The 16524-nt window shown below is 38.1% G+C and overlaps 1 protein-coding gene across 1 annotated transcript in view; it reads right to left on the bottom strand.

The window, feature by feature from the left end:
* SLC9A9 (solute carrier family 9 member A9) overlaps positions 1-16524 on the bottom strand; it is a 536019-nt gene that overhangs the window by 483972 nt on the left and 35523 nt on the right. Inside the window, exons 3-4 of the mRNA XM_059920157.1 lie at positions 11195-11272; positions 9164-9240 (exon numbers count right to left, since the gene is read on the bottom strand). Coding sequence (XP_059776140.1) covers positions 9164-9240; positions 11195-11272 — 155 coding nt within the window. The remainder of the gene's footprint in view (positions 1-9163; positions 9241-11194; positions 11273-16524) is intronic.

Below are 16524 nucleotides of genomic sequence, written 5' to 3'. Positions count from 1 at the left end.
AAACTAGGTAATTCCAAGACTTGAATATTTCATTTAAAAGGAATCCCATAGTTAGAATCTTTAGAATACATTATTTAATAATAAGACTTATCAGGTAAATTGTCTTTCAGAATAGATTGTTTCAATTATGTTTATACTTTTTTTATTATTATATATTTCTCTTTTTCCATGTCGACAATCTCACATATTTTGTTCCTTCTACATGATTTTCAGCATTTCTCTTCCTAATTTGGAGTTAGGTTTTATTTGCTTTCCTTTTTGAATCTTTCAGAATTTGTTTACTTTTCTCTGTCCTGTGCTGTCATTCTTATTCCCGACATCTTCAAGGCTGTGATAGAAGGAGTAAAGTGGTAACTAATGCATAGATCCATATGGCGCTCTGACGGCTTCACCTCCTTTACCTCCAAACTACATCTCTGATATTCTCCACAGTCCCTCCCTCCCTCCCTTTTGTTTCTTTTCCTCATAAACTTCACTCTCCTCTTTGCTGCCAGAAATACAGCCCGTGCCTGCTGTGATATGGATATGAGAAACCACACTGCTAAGCAGCTCGGGCTGTACTTGACAGATTAGAGATTATTTTTTTCTCATTTGGCTGTGTCAGGGCAGCAGCATATTTATTTTTCTCTTTGACACCAGTGACAGCTATTACTGTGCCAGCTCCGTATCTAGAGAGTAAATGAATGCACTGAGGAGGCATGGGGCCTTCTAGGCTGACTCAACACAGCCTCCCGAGCTCTGCTGTGTTGCAGCCTACTGAAAATGGAGTCTCAGAGAGCAGCAGCCCAGACAGAGTCTCAGGGGACAGTGAGAAAAACACGGTTGGGATGGAGGGGAAGAGAGTGGGGAGAAAGAAGAGAGAAGGTGAAGATAGATAAGGGAAGAGAGGAAAAACAGAGGGCTTTGTGGTTGATAAGAATTAACCAGGGGATACTGGCAAATACACTCTTGGCACCTTTGCATCTCTGCTACTGCCTGCCAGCCAGAGTTGTTCTTATTAAAACACACACGAAGAGAAACAATAGAAGAGTCTGAGTTTCCCAGAAATGGAAGTAAGCAACGTAATCAAGCTGCTTATATTTATAAATCTATTAAATAGCTCCTTCAACTTGTTTTCCCTTTTATTTTCTTTTTAATACAATTGACACATGCAAGAGAATATATAGAAGATATATGCAAGTTATAAATTATAGTAGTATATTGAATACCTGGAAACTCACTCCAACCCACGAGCCAGAATATTACCAATAACTTATTTCTTCCACGTGTTTCTTTCCATTCCATTCTTTTCCCTGTTTCCCAGAAATTACCACTTTGCTGAATTTTGTGTTCTTAATTCCCTTATTTACTACACATATGCATATATGCATTCTCACCTATATGCATGTATGCTTATGCAACATTGTTTAATCTTGGTTATTTATGAACATTATAAAAATAAGGTCTTATGGGACTTGATTTATTGATCTTACCTTATGTTTCCAAGATTCACCTCTATTGTCATTAGCAATTTTATTTCATTGCTTTTCACTGCTGTATAATATTATATACATTTATTTCTCTTTTCTCCTTTTAATGAAATATGAGTTGTTTACAAGTTTTTGCTATCATATAATATACATATTAATAATATATATAACTATATATGATAATATATATATTATTATATAAAATTGCTACAAATATTTTTATGCATGGTGCACATGTGCAAGGGGGTCCCTAAGGAAAACACTCAGAAATAGAGTTATAAGTTATACAAATATGTACAAAGTATATAAGAATGTATTTATAAATTTTAAAATTATATACTCATAAATATATACATTGGAATAAATTTATATTCAAGAGTAAAGAAATAATAATAGACAAGGTACTCATGAAGAAGAGTTTCTTTTTAAGATATAAAGACTTATGATGAAGCCATCACAATTAGGACAGTGTGGTATTTCTGCAGGGATAGATTAGAGACCAATAAGATAGAATTAATTGTCTAGAAACAGAAACCACAACATATAGTACAGGAGGAACTGTAGATACTGGGGAAAAGTGGGACTAGACAATAAATGATGTTAGAATAATTGGCTGTCCCTTTGAGAAAGAAAAATTTAATTGGATGTCTACTTCATATTATACACAAAAATCGATTCCGGAAAATGGACTTACTGCAAAAGGCAAAACTTTAAAACACTTTAGAAGAAAATGTCTTTCTGATTCTGGGGTAGGGAAGGATTTTTTAAATAAAATACAAAAACGTTAACCATAAAGGAAAAAATTATAAATTTAACTACATTAAATTTAAGAAATTCTGTTCATTAAGAGACATGAAAAAGTAAAAGCACAAGACACAAACTGGGAGAAAATATTTGTGGCATATGTAACTGAATACAGACTACCATGCAGAACATATAAAGAAATCAGGCAAATTAATGAAAATACGGTAAAACAACTCATTAGAAAAATGGACAAAAAGTTTGGTGAGTTATCATATGAAAATATAATCAACTTCATTAACAATCAGAGAAATACAAATAAAGACCACAGTATAATTTCACTTTACACCTATTAGATTGCCAAAAATTAAGAGGAAAAATTGGTACAAGTGCTTTGGAAATGATTTTGCATTATTTTGTAAAAATGAGTAGTATTTTGCAGACCCTACCACCTGGCACTTCCACTCTTACGCATGGATACAGAATGGCCACCAAGTCTGGGACCATGGACAAGTACGTAATAGCTAGTTTATTGCTATTACATTATAGTACATGATAAGATAATAGCATGCATATTTCCAGACTTTATGGCCACACTGAATGAAGTCTAGAGAATTCTTCAGTTCTAATTAAATATGGAGATATGTGAAATCCTTCCTTTCCCAACCCTCTCTTTGCTTAGGCTTTTGAAAAACATACTTGTTCTTTGTCAACTTCAATCTCTTAGCAAAGCTGATGAAACAGTGAAATCTATGCAGACTCTCTCCCATGAAAAATTCATGGATGATTTCAGGGGGTTGAATACCCCACCCTGAAGTCCTTCTATGAACCATTTAAGGGTATGTGTTTCCTGGATTAAGAATTGGATTAGCAATTTTCACTGCAAAGTAAAGGAGCTGCTACAGTGGAGGATTACTGGACTGAATGCCAATATTATGACATAGTATGAGTGTGTTTCATGTTTGGTAATTGCAATCATTGTTGCTTTTGTTGTGGTCATCCATGTACAATGCTTGGTGTCAGTCTATTTATCTCTTGTAAAAATAAAATACAGTGTATGTGTGTGTGAAAAAAAAAAAAAAAGAATTGGATTAGGAATTAAGAACTGCTCTAAGTCATTCTCTTTCCAGTGTTAGAACTTAAGGCACTGAGGTATCACTCGGTCTCCATCTATGAACTAAACCTCTTCAGGTTTTGGTTCTAGACACTTGTTCCTTCTTCCAGGTTTAGGAGTCAGCCTTTTGAGACTACTGAACCTCAGCATACATTATCCCATTTAAGGACAGAGCAACATCGATTCCAGAACCAGCACCATGGGCACTTAGACCTACGGGTCCCCAGCTCAGCAGGCATGATGACACAAGAGGGCAGTGTCAGGCATGCTTCTGTGGCATATTAAGGAGCCCAGCAGGAAAATCAACATTCCTGAGGAATGTTGATATGAATAATATAAACAACCTCACACTTCTGAAGCCAAGTTTTCCAGAGTGAGTTACGCAGAGTCCAGCAATTCTAAGCAAGTAAAATGGATTCATACCATCCCTCCAACTACCTCCGGTAAGAAAAGACAGGTTCCATTTCTACTTTGCAATTATAATCACAGCTCATTCTTAAACATTCAGATTTTTCGTAATTGCTAGCCATAATGATAACTACAAGAATCTGAAATTATTGAGGACTTGGTTTGTCCGGCATATATAGTTATTAATTGCAAAACACTACAGGAAATATAACACATCATCTTAGGAGGAGGAGGAGGACAAGGAGATTCTAAGTGTATCTGTTCTAAAGCCAGACTGGCTATGCCATTTAATACCATTTACTTACTGTGTAACCTTGAGCAAGTCTCAACCTCAGCATCCTTGTATGTAAAATAAGGATAATAATAGTACCTGTCTCGTAGGGGTATTATGAGAATAAAATGAGATAGAAGCATAGGTCAGTGTCTGGTACATGGGATGCGATTTAAAAAGTGAGCTAGTTTTAACATTAACACCCCATTCTTCATCATTTAGATCCATGTCCCCTTTCTTTCTTTCTAAATTATTATTTATTTATTTTTGGCTGTGTTGGGTCTTCGTTGCTGCGCACGGGCTTTCTCTAGTTGCAGAGAGCGGGGGCTACTCTTCGTTGCGGTGCGCGGGCTTCTCATTGAGGTGGCTTCTCTTGTTGTAAGCATGGGCTCTAGGCACACGGGCTTCAGTAGTTGTGGCACGCCACGGGCTCAGTATTTGTGGCTCATGGGCTTAGTTGCTCCGCAGCATGTGGGATCTTCCCAGACCAGGGCTCGAACCCATGTCCCCTGCATTGGCAGGCAGATTCTTAACCACTGTGCCACCAGGGAAGTCTTCCATGTCCCTTTTTTCCAAATATTTTTGAAACTGTGGCATTTGTTTTAATTCCTCATTAACAGAGAAGCTAAAAGGGTATCATTTTCATTGCTCTTGAAGAAGAAGCACTTCATGGGTACTAATGAGTTCTTAGAACAAAAATGTATGTGCTGACAGTAAGCATTAGGTAGGTTGTCATTGTGATGACACATCTGTGTGGCCATAGACTGGAAACATGGAGTCAAAGATAAAGGAATAATCCCCAAAGATGAAGGAGATGAATAGCAAAATAATTCAAAAACACATGGGTTTTATTTAAAACCAGATATGTATTTAAAATATTTCTTGAGTGATAAAATAGGGGAGAAAACTAGAAAAGATGGTTTGATTCTTTAAGAACAATCCATCCTATAAAAAAATCGTTAAAGGTTTCTTTGACTTTATTGCCAGGAGGATACTGTTAAAGTTTCCCATGTAATATGAAAGATGATTTACATCTAATTTTTGAAATGAAATGAAGTTAATAAAGGTTAAGAACTCTTTCATTTAAATGGACCCAATGATCTAAATTACTAAAGCCTCTGAATCCAGCTCTAAAACCAACCTGTAGTTTGATTACAGTGTTTACCTGCAGAAGACCATGACCCCACTACCTGAGTTTTCATTCATATTCCACAATCACTCTTTGTGACCTTCACATTCTCATAAATTTCTGATCCTGGGTCTTCCCTGGTGGTGCAGTGGTTAAGAATCCGCCTGCCAATGCAGGGGACACGGGTTCGAGCCCTGGTCCGGGAAGATCCCACATGCCGCAGAGCAACTAAGCCCACACACCACAACTACTGAGCCTGTGCTCTAGAGCCCACGAGCCACAACTACTGAGCCCGGGTGCCACAACTACTGAAGCCCGTGTGCCTAGAGCCCGTGCTCCACAACAAGAGAAGCCACCACAATGAGAAGCCCGCGCACCGCAACGAAGAGTAGCCCCCGCTCACCGCAAATGGAGAAAGCCCGCATGCAGCAATGAAGACCCAGCGCAGCCAAAGATAAATAAATATAATAAATAAATTTTAAAAATAAAAATAAAAATATAATATATTTCTGATCCTGGGCTTCATGGCCATCTGTCAGTTGACTCTCCAGTATTTTAGTTCCCACATTCTCTTACATTGCTCAGTGAGACTTACTCTCTAACTTGGAAACTTGCACAATATTCCCCATACCCACCAGGACTAATGCACTTGAGAGTATGGAAAATCCAACTACCTCATCCCTCTTCACTAAATGACTACCCAGAATCTGCCTCCTTTACAAAATCATTCTCAGAGTCCAATCTAACTGACTGTCCTGAATCCCTCCTCTTGCCCATTTTATGCAAGTATAAATAGATCTGCATAAACTCAGGCCTCCCCCTTCTTCCCCTTAAAAATGTGGATTTCTTTTAGATAGGGTTCCCTAATAGAAATCTCTCATGTCTGTGAGAACTTTTAAGGGGATAAATGAAGAAACAAGGGGCATGTTAGTAAATATTGACTGATTTACACCATTTATTCTTTAGTTTAATATTCTAAATGCTATTTTTTTAGTGATACCAATACATAGAAGTAAAGCACATTTTTTGGCATTAAGAATTTGACTCTGGAGCCAAACTCTCTGGTTACTAATAGCAGCCCTATTACTTACACTGTGTTATTCTTTCTGAACCTCAGCTGTCTCAACTGTTAAATGAGGGTAATAACAGTATCTACTTAACAGGATTATTTGGAGGATTAAATGAAATAATCCATGTAAAGTACTTTTAAAAAGGGCATGGTACATATTAAGCATTGAATAAATGTTTGTTGCATTGTTCTTACCACCATTAATTTATCAGAAAATATAACTGGTCATTTTCTAAGACTTAAGTGTAAGTTTGAGTGACTCACAACAGGAGTCACCAAATTATGAAAGTGTCAGTTTGGTCTGAATTTAAGTGTGTGCCTTTCTTTCAAAATTTCTGACTGTATCTGGAGAACAGCATAAAAATAAATGATTGTTTCTCATTGTACAGTACCCCAAACAACAGAACCTACCAATACTCTTCCTCTATTTCTGCCCGTAGCATAAGTGTGGAGTCACCCATCATTTCCTAGGGGTTGAATCCAATGGACCTATGCCTATCCCACTTGACCTCCCCTGTGTTAGACACTGTCCACCCTCCATCTACCTTTTCCTTTAACTTCCAGATACATTCCCTGCTGGTTTGCTTCCTGTTTCTTGGGCCCAGTACTTAGTCCTTCGTGGGCACCTCTTCCTTTCTTCAAATAGTGCTGTTGCATAAGTACCTTCCTTTCTCACTCCACATACTTGCCCTGGATGACCTCATTCTCTCAAGATTTCAACAAGTTGATAGCTCCATATCCACCTTTACTGCCACTGCCTAAGACTAGGGCCTCATCACTTCCAACCTAGTCTGGAAATTGCCTCTAAAATAGTCCCTTTGCTGCCTTTTTCCCACTTCACATGGCCACCAGAATGTCCTTCCTAAAGTATAAATCTGACCTTGTCACGCTCTAGCTAAAGCTCTTCAACGGTTTCCCTTACCTTGCTGGATAAGATCCTAAAATCTTTAAACTATCTAACCCTTCTGCACTTTAACCTAGTGACCCACATTAGGAAGGCACCCTACAAGTTTTTGTTGTTCAAACAAGGAACATTATTCTAAAAGTTTTGCCAGGGCTGTACTTCTTATTCAAATCACTTTTCATTATAAATTATTGATCACAGCCTTAAAAATCAATTAGAAGAGTTTCTCAACTCCAGTAAATACATATCCCTAGATCTCTTGAATTGAAATTTTTAAGAACAAGTCAATTATATACAATGCACAAGTGCAAGCATACACACACACACACACACACACACTATACATTATTGTGCTTTAAAAATAGATGTATAGATTTTTAATAATAGTAAAGCATATTATATAAATGCATACTTATATATACTTAAAATCAGTTATGCAAAGGAAACAGAGTAATAATGAAACTGATTATGCCATAATTTGACAGCATTGTCCACAAGTTTAGAATTCGGATCTATTATAAATCTCAGATTTCCATATTATAGAACTGCTAAAGATCAATCTTGCTATAAACTGATAATCATTTGTAGAGTCCACACATCTCAGAGTCTTGTGTCAATGTATAGGAATAATATTAGGCATGTATAGAAATTCAAGATAAATTGCTAAATGAAGAGGGGGGAGATGGAAAGACCTACCGGATCAAGAGCAGAAGTTCTGAATTTTGTCCTGACCAACGTCCTACTTCTCATAGATGGTGAGACTGAAACAATTAATTAGCCTTTCAAGATGTTACATTCCTCATCTTCAGAAGGAGGGGTTTTAATTACACAGATCTCTGAGGCCCTTGCCAGCTTTGAAATTTGGATATTTAGCTATGGCATACCCACAGAACAGAGAAGTCCCCCCGGCCCCGAACAAGCTTTGAGAAAGATCAAATCCACTGTGACTCTCAATCACAAACAGTTGATAGATCTCTTAGTTGTCCAGATTTTATAAGGCTCCCCAGTCTACATCTCTGCAAGCCTCCACCTTCAGGTGCTAAAATCTTCAGCTTCCTCACCGCTTTAACCATGCTGGACATTTTCATATAATGTAGCCTGAGTTGTTCTAGGCTTGAATCAATAAAAATTTAACAGAGAATTCAAAATAAGCCCCACCCGCTCCCCACTTTCAGGTCCAAGTAATGATAGCTCCTTAGCCTTCCAGTGACACACACTAAACATTTCATAAGGAAAAGGCTGGATGAGTGACTAATGTGTGTTTTTAGCCTCAGTTTCTTGTGTTAGGTATATAACAGCTGTATGCAGTAAAATTCCAGGGTAGAACTGGCTGTATCGACAGTTTAAGACATCCACGCCACCGTAGTCATAGCAGCTGTACATGTTTTCTGCAGTGGAGATTTAACGTATTGGATAGGATTATAAATGAATTGGATTGGCTTCACCATTTTGTACCACATTTTGCTTTATGATGAGCTGCAAGCCAGAGTCCGTATAGTTAGACTTGGGGCTTAGCAGCATAACCAATAAAATACAATGAGAAAAAAACAAGTCTGCGTTCTACAGTGTAACCCAGCATTAAACAACTCTGCTGATATTTAGAGATGTCTGTCTCAGACTGCTCTCTTGTAAACTTTCCCTTAGAAAGAAAACCCTTAACGTATAGTTACTATTTTACTCCCATCAACTATAGGTAAGGTTCTGCCAAGAAGAAGGAAAACGAATGCGATGTGCGTATCTGCGTTATTTAAGCCAAAAAAGGCAACGGGCTTCACATAACTCAAACCAAATTATCCACATTCCCTAAGTCAGAAGTTCAAAACTCACAGAGAAAATCCAACAGTCTAATTGTAGTTTGCTTTGATTTGAAGACTTGTGTTTGTCAGAAGACACGCAAGCCTTGGAATTGAGTCAGAAAAATGTGTAAAGAGGTGATATACTGAAAAAAATAGACAATTCACCCAGTCAGTGTGAGTCCAGGAAATGTGAGATTCCTCCCACATTTCCAGAGCACCGGCCCTACAGCCTTCTGGAACTTGAGCTCTGAATGTCACTTACCCTATGACGATACAGGAGATGGCAGTTCCCAAGAAGGCATATGTTAAAATAGATCCTAAGTTCTGAAAAAAGTGTCTCTGGGGAGAAAAAGATATATTTTATATAGTACATCAGCATTTTTCTTCTTAGTGTTAACAGGAAATAAAAATAAATGCAATAAATTGCCCCACCCTTCCCTCACTGTTGAGGCAAATTTTGTTTTTGGAGCAGTAGTTCCTGGTCTTATTGTACAAATAAGGCTTAACTGATTTACACAGCAAAGGACAGAAATTTCAAAAAAACCGGGGAAAAAATACACCTGGAAGGTGACAGGGTAGAGATGAGGGAAACTACTGCCAGAATTGGCTGGACCTGAGAGAGAGGGAAGGGACTGGGGCAATGGCCATGCAGGATTCTGGGATGACTAAAGGAAGACAGAGTTTTTCAGAAGTTTTGTTGTCACTGAAACCCCTTCAGCACTTTAAATGTACTATTCTAAAAGATTTAAGTTGTCTTTTGACTTTTATTGGATCTCTGATTTACAGTTCTTCTGAATGTGATGAAACAAAACCTTAATCACCTACAACAGTTTATTCTAATGAATCACACAAAATGATGCCTAGTCTTGGGGCTGGGGATGAGGAAGGATGACTGGAATAAGTCTAGCTTTCTAAATCTTTTCAAATGCTTGCTTGGGAAAACTCCCTTCCAGTTCTGTAAGTGGCATCTGAGTAGCCAGAACTGACAGAAAGAGGGAGCCTGGAGTACACAAGAAAATCAGGCCTGTGCTGAAAAAGCAAAGGCTGCTGGAGCCCACAGGCCAAAGGAGGAGAGCCCTAGGAATCTCTGGAGTGGGTGGTGGGCAGCAGAAAAGCAACTGCACTACCTCTGCATCTCAAAACTCATTCAGGCCAGAACCTCACTCTGCAGCACTGGGGATGCTAGCACCTAAACTTTTATGTGAATTACTAATTTAGGAAATGTGAGCATTCAGGCTGCACCTAAGTAATGTTTTGCAAGTGCATAGAAACTGCAAAACCGGACTTTGTCTCTATGAGCATCAACAGCTGAGTATTAGCAAAGCAATCTTAAGTTCTCACCCAATGGGTGATGGGTAAACCCAATGTAATTCACAGCAAACTCTTTGGTTATAATCATCTAGAATATTGCTCAGTAGAAATATAATGTAAACCATATATGTCATTTAAAATTTTTCTAGTAGCCACATTAAAATAAGTTTTTAAAAAGTAAAATGAACGTTGATAATAAAATGTTTTATTTAACCCAATATATTCAAACATTATCATTTCTATATGAAATCAATATAAAACATTATTGAAATAATTTACATTATTTTTTGATACTGAGTCTGTAAAATCCAGTGCATATTGTACACTTAAAGCACGTCTTCAGGGGCTTCCCTGGTGGTGCAGTGGTTAAGAATCAGCCTGCCAATGCAGGGGACATGGGTTCAAGCCCTGGTCTGGGAAGATTCCACATGCCGTGGAGCAACTAAGCCCAGGCTCCACAACTACTGAGCCCAAGCGCCACAACTACTGAAGCCCGCGTGCCTAGAGCCCGTGCTCCACAACAAGAGAGGCCACCGCAATGAGAAGTCCGTGCACCTCAACGAAGAGTAGCCCCCACTCACTGCAACTGGAGAAAGCCTGCACACAGCAATGAAGACCCGACGCAGCCAAAAATAAATAAATAAAATAAACTATGATAACTGTAGAAAAACGACTGATTAAAAAACCCCAAATATTAAAAAATAAATAAATAAATAAAAGTAAAAAAAAAACCAAAAAGTAAAAGCACACCATTCAGACTAGTCACATTTCAATGGCACGTGGCTATCGGTCAGTATATTGGACATAGCAGGATTTAGAAGAATTCTAAGCATGTCAGATTTGAATCTGTATCACATATGATCTAAGATAATGATATTCTTACCAAATAGGTAAACCCATAAAATAAAAAAAATTTTTTCATTAGTGCTGGCAAAATTCTCTACTTAATGATAAAAGAAGAAAACAATCACTGTATATTTACCTTCTTTAGGCTATATCCGGCATGAAATATAATTGGTGGCAGTAAAACATTGAAGAAGATTTCTGGATCAAATGTCATCTGCCAGAAAAGACAAAACTATAGTTAAGAAGATGCTCCTTTGGGCTACTAAAAATAAGTTTAAAAAAATTGTTATAGTCACCCTTGCTAAGGTTGTCTGAGGCATATTAACATTATATTAAATTAGCAAAGATGAAAATAAGAGAAAATGCAAACTTAGAAATTCATAATTGAATACAACTATAAAGTAATATTTTAAATGCAAAACTTACACTCTATTCTGTAGCTAATAAGAACATCAAAAAAACCTCAATGAAACCTCTCTAGGCAAAGAAAACCTTTTCCTTTTACTGTGATTAGTTATTCATTCCTCATATTTTCAATTCTATTTTATTTTTTTCTGGTTGAGGGGATTGGTAGTGTTCCAACATTTTAGCTCTGGCAAGGATTTATTTAAGGTTTTCCCAAATAAAACATTTTTAGAAATTTAGTCTTACTTTTCCCACTTTATCCCATTCTGAAGTTCAAAATATTTTCTGGACTCTGGAAAAACACATTTGAAAGTGAAACTGGATTTTCTAGTATCTGTTTATTGGCTTTTACTTAAATGTTAAAATAAACTTGGCAAAAAATTCCTTGGTGTGAAGTACAATGAAATGAGATGTAGAAATTCTTGAATCCAATATCTGCTATTTGCTGGGTAGTCTGAAAATGATAACTTATTTAATCTTTAAAACCTTCCTTAGGCTCATTCTCTTCTTCCACACTTTCCCTCTCTCTCTGTCTTTCACACACACACACACACACACACACACACACACACACACACACACACAATGCCATTCATTATTTCACCACTAAGGGCTTCTTACCATTACAGCACTCGTCAAAATCTTTGAGATGTATGGGTTTCACAAATATACTTTCTAATCTCCTCCCCCTTTTTGCCTGAATTCTTACTCATCTCTGAAGCTGGATCTCAAAAGCTACTCCTCTCTGAAACATGCTTTGATTTCCCAAGTCAAAACTGACCATTCTTTCTTCTATGCTCTTTCAGCACGTTGTACCCTCCCTTGCAGCATATGTGTTTCATAACGTATTTTACGTGATTATCGGTTTCCGTTTGACTGTTTTCCCAGTTAAATTGGGAACCCATCAAGGATCACAATGATGTCTTAGTCAATTCTGTGCTGCTTTCATCCCTCCCAGTGCTAGCCCATTGCTCAATATATATTTGCTAAATTGGAAAAAAAAATTAATTGCCTTTGAGAGACAAATCTATTAAAATGGAATGAATTATATATATCCCTAACAACCTTACACATTACAGGTAAGAATTACTTAAGTAAAAATTAAGAAAAGCCTTTCTTAACTCCCATTTTTTACTTTGGGCCTAACTGAGCATTGCCAGAGTTCCTCTTAGCTTTTCCGCATACTGGCCCCTCAACTCTACTCTTCTAATATTTGGGAAGGGGAAGGGGGGAAAGTAGGAGCCACCTAACTCAGCTGGGCACCCTCTCATAAACCTAGTTATTCCCTCACTGATGCTACAACTTCTTGTACCAGTGAGCATTCAGAAAGATCAGCTTGGCCCATCCCTAACTCTCTGTGCCAGTTTCTTCATCTTGAAAATGAATACAGTAATCTGGTACCTAATTTTAAGGTGGTTATAAAAATTAAATGAATTAATAATTACAAAGCCCTTGCAGCGTTGCCTAACATCTAGTAAGCACATTTAAGTATTTATTACTAAAGAAAATGAAATATCTGAATTAATATTTTGAAGTTATACTATTTGAAGAAGTTGCCCTGTTGTTAGGAACTCTTTTAGTGTTACAACTGTGTAACATTTGGGCAAAGATATTACTTTTCCTTCTAAGTGTACTCTTTTTTCTAAGATTATCTGAAACACCATTATTGATCTATTTTTGAGGCCTCTTTGAGAGTGTATCAATTGCATATTTGAAAGTTTTTAGCAAAGAGATGTATTTCTGAGTTCTGGAGGAGAGAAGCAATGCAGCCGTGACCATCTGGAAGAGAGAATTACAGTGGCACAACATCTTGGACAGAAAATTCCTCGCCTTGGCAGTTTTTCTGCAAAAATCAGGTTAATCACTCAACCAGAACATTTCAATAATCAGAATGCCCCATTCCCTGCATGCAGGTTAACTAATGTGTTATTGAATTATATTTTCTGGAGCAGCCAGATGAAACTGGCAGGCTGAGAATGGCATGCAGCGTACGAGGATTTATTTGTATATACAAAACAGATTTGTGTTCCTTTCAGACTTGCTATAAGCTTGGGAACTGCTAAATCAGAGTTCTGGGAGTAACTCCAAACCCAGGCAATTTCTCAGAAAGGGCTGGATCTGCCGCTGCACCAACCTCCAGATGGCGATTCCACATGTCATTTTCCTCAGACTTTGTGTTCAAATTGTGGCCTTGGAGATGAGACTATTTTTAAGGCCCAAACAATTAAAATTTTTCATTATAGTATGAGGGGGGAAAAAACCTAAGACAGGTGTGAAAGGGAAGAGCAGAAAGTTAAAAATCTTCCAGCTAAATACATTAGTCTTAAGATACAAATTTTATAGACCAGCACTGTCCAGTAGGACTTTCTGTGATGTGAAAATGTTCTATTACTGTCCTGCCCAACACAGTAACCATGGGTCACATGATCTATTGAGCGATTGAATTGCAAGCTACTGGAACTGAGGGACTGAAATTTTTATTTTCTGGGGCTAGTAACTATTGGACAGTACATTTATAGACAGTTACTAGAATTTAAAAATTCAGACCATTCAGTTCTTAGATGGTTTATCGTCCCATATAAGGAATGGCTAATTTGGAGCAACCGACCTGAGACTCAGGTGGTAGAATTATGGATGCTTCATGAAAACTGTGAGATTTTTAAATACTGAGATTCAATTCTTAAAATACCAGATAACATGAGACAGAAAAATACCAATATGTTCAACTATTACAAGGATGCAGTAGTTTTACCTATTAACTCAAATATGCACCGGTATTTGGCTAGGAATGGCCTGGACATGTTGATAGAGATAATCAACTTGAAAACTTCCAAAAGCAGAAAGCAAAGGTACCAAGTTTAATTCTCATCAGAAGGTTATAGATACAAAAATTCTGTTTGGGGCTTCCCTGGTGGCGCAGTGGTTGAGAATCTGCCTGGCAATGCAAGGGACACGGGCTCGGGCCCTGGTCTGGGAAGGTCCCACATGCCGCGGAGCAACTGGGCCAGTGAGCCACAACTACTGAGCCTGCGCGTCTGGAGCCTGTGCTCCGCAACGAGAGAGGCCGCGATAGTGAGAGGCGCGCGCACCGCGATGAAGAGTGGCCCCCACTCACCGCAACTAGAGAAAGCCCTCGCACAGAAACGAAGACCCAACACAGCCAAAAATAAATAAATTAATTAATTAATTAAAAAAAAAATCTGTTTGGTCCTGAGTGTTAAGGCATCCAGCAACTCAATATGAACTATCTAGGAAGAAATATCAGTGTTCTAGGCAACTACTAAATAAATAAGCATTAAAAGAACCACTTTAATAGGGGACTGGGATTTATGTGGCATATTACTCCCAAAGAGGCCTTTTCGAAACGTAGTTTCATCAACTCTGACAGCATTCCTGAGTGGTAACTGGCAAATGCAATTATCCCCTTTTTCCAGAGACAGGAGAAGAAATGAATGGCATGCCCAGTGTCAATGAATGTGTCAGGGATATGGCTGGGAATTGGGTGTATCTGCATGGGCAAGCTAAATGTGTGCTTTCCAAGGGAGAACCAGGCTAACATAACTACTTAAAGCAAGACTTAGGAGTGTTTAAGAGAAGTTGGGACTCACAAGTAGGCTTTCATTATTTTGGTAATTCCCAATTCTTTTGGAAAAGTAAAAGTGGTTAACACAATAATGCGTTCACTTATCTTCAACGCTTTGTTCATTAGAAATCTAACAAGCCTCTTCTCTGTTGCAAAGTTCTTGAAGACATATGATAGATGGACTGAATCCATGAAGGTTATAGTCAAAAGAAAGACGCTGTGTAGTTTCAGTACAAGGCACAGGGTTACGTTGTAGTTCATGGTTCTCTAGGACAGAGACACCACTCTGGGCTTGCTGACCCTGCACGGAGGCTTGATGTTGAAGTAGCGTATGAGCTGGGTTTTGAAGGATGGGTAGGAGCCTCTCCATGGGGCACCAACATACAGAACCATGCTCCTTTGTCTGCCCTGGAAGCAGTGGGCCAGGGTTCACCAAGCCACAAGGGAAACTGGCAGCTTCCTGGAGTTTCAGTTATACTTGATAGCAAGCAGTTTGAAATATTTTAAATATTTTTAAAATGCAGATATATTTAAAAGTGAAAATCAAAACCTGTATGCATTTTTAATATAAATATGAGAATTCAAGGAAAACTTGGCTTGCTCGGGGGAGGCAGCTTTGGGATATACATAGAGACAACTCAAGGGTGTGCGTTTCCTTTCCTCTGCCCTAAGTTTTGGTATGAAAAGCACCAGAGGGGGAGAATGGAGAACAAATTCAGAATATCTGATAAAAATATACCACCTACTAATTAGATGAGCTTAGTTCACTTAATCTCTCTGAGGCTCAGTTTCATCATTTGTAATATGGGCATGCAAATGCCTACTTCCCAGACTTGCTTTTGAGGATTAGATGTAATAAGAGATGTAAAGTGTTCTACTTGGTACCTGACACTGATTGTTTCTCAAGAAATGCTCACTATACCTGAATTGAAATGGAAGAAACTGTTGAAGCAATGGGTTAAGGATTGGAGGCGCAAGGTGCACTTGGGGAACAGAAGTTAGAAAATGTAGACCTCCTGAGTGATGTGGGAGGAGGTCAAGGCCTGGCTATGTATACTGCCCAGACTATGAACTGCTCTAGCCCAGCGGAAATGAACTGAAACTATATTCATTCAAACACGGAAAAAAGTAGAGATATTTTACACAGCAGGATTAATCAATAAAATGGCTATTGGGAGTATAAATTTGTATAACCTTTTAGTAGAGTCATTTAGCAAAAGGTATCAAAATGTCAAATATTCATACTATTTGTTTTGTTTCGTTTTTGTAATTTATTTATTTATTTATTTATTTTTGGCTGAGTTCAGTCTTCATTGCTGCACGCGGGCTTTTCTCTAGTTGCAGGGAGTGGGGGATACTCTTCATTGCGGTGCGCGGGCTTCTCATTGCAGTGGCTTCTCGTGTTGCGGAGCACAGGCTCTAGGCGCTCAGGCTTCAGTAGTTGTGGCACGTGGGCTCAGTAGTTGTGGCTCACAGGC

Source organism: Balaenoptera ricei, chromosome 4, assembly GCF_028023285.1.
Source record: "Balaenoptera ricei isolate mBalRic1 chromosome 4, mBalRic1.hap2, whole genome shotgun sequence".
NCBI classification, from domain to species: domain Eukaryota; kingdom Metazoa; phylum Chordata; class Mammalia; order Artiodactyla; family Balaenopteridae; genus Balaenoptera; species Balaenoptera ricei.
The sequence above is the reverse complement of the archived record's forward strand: the minus strand, read 5'-3'. Positions and strand labels throughout refer to the sequence as shown.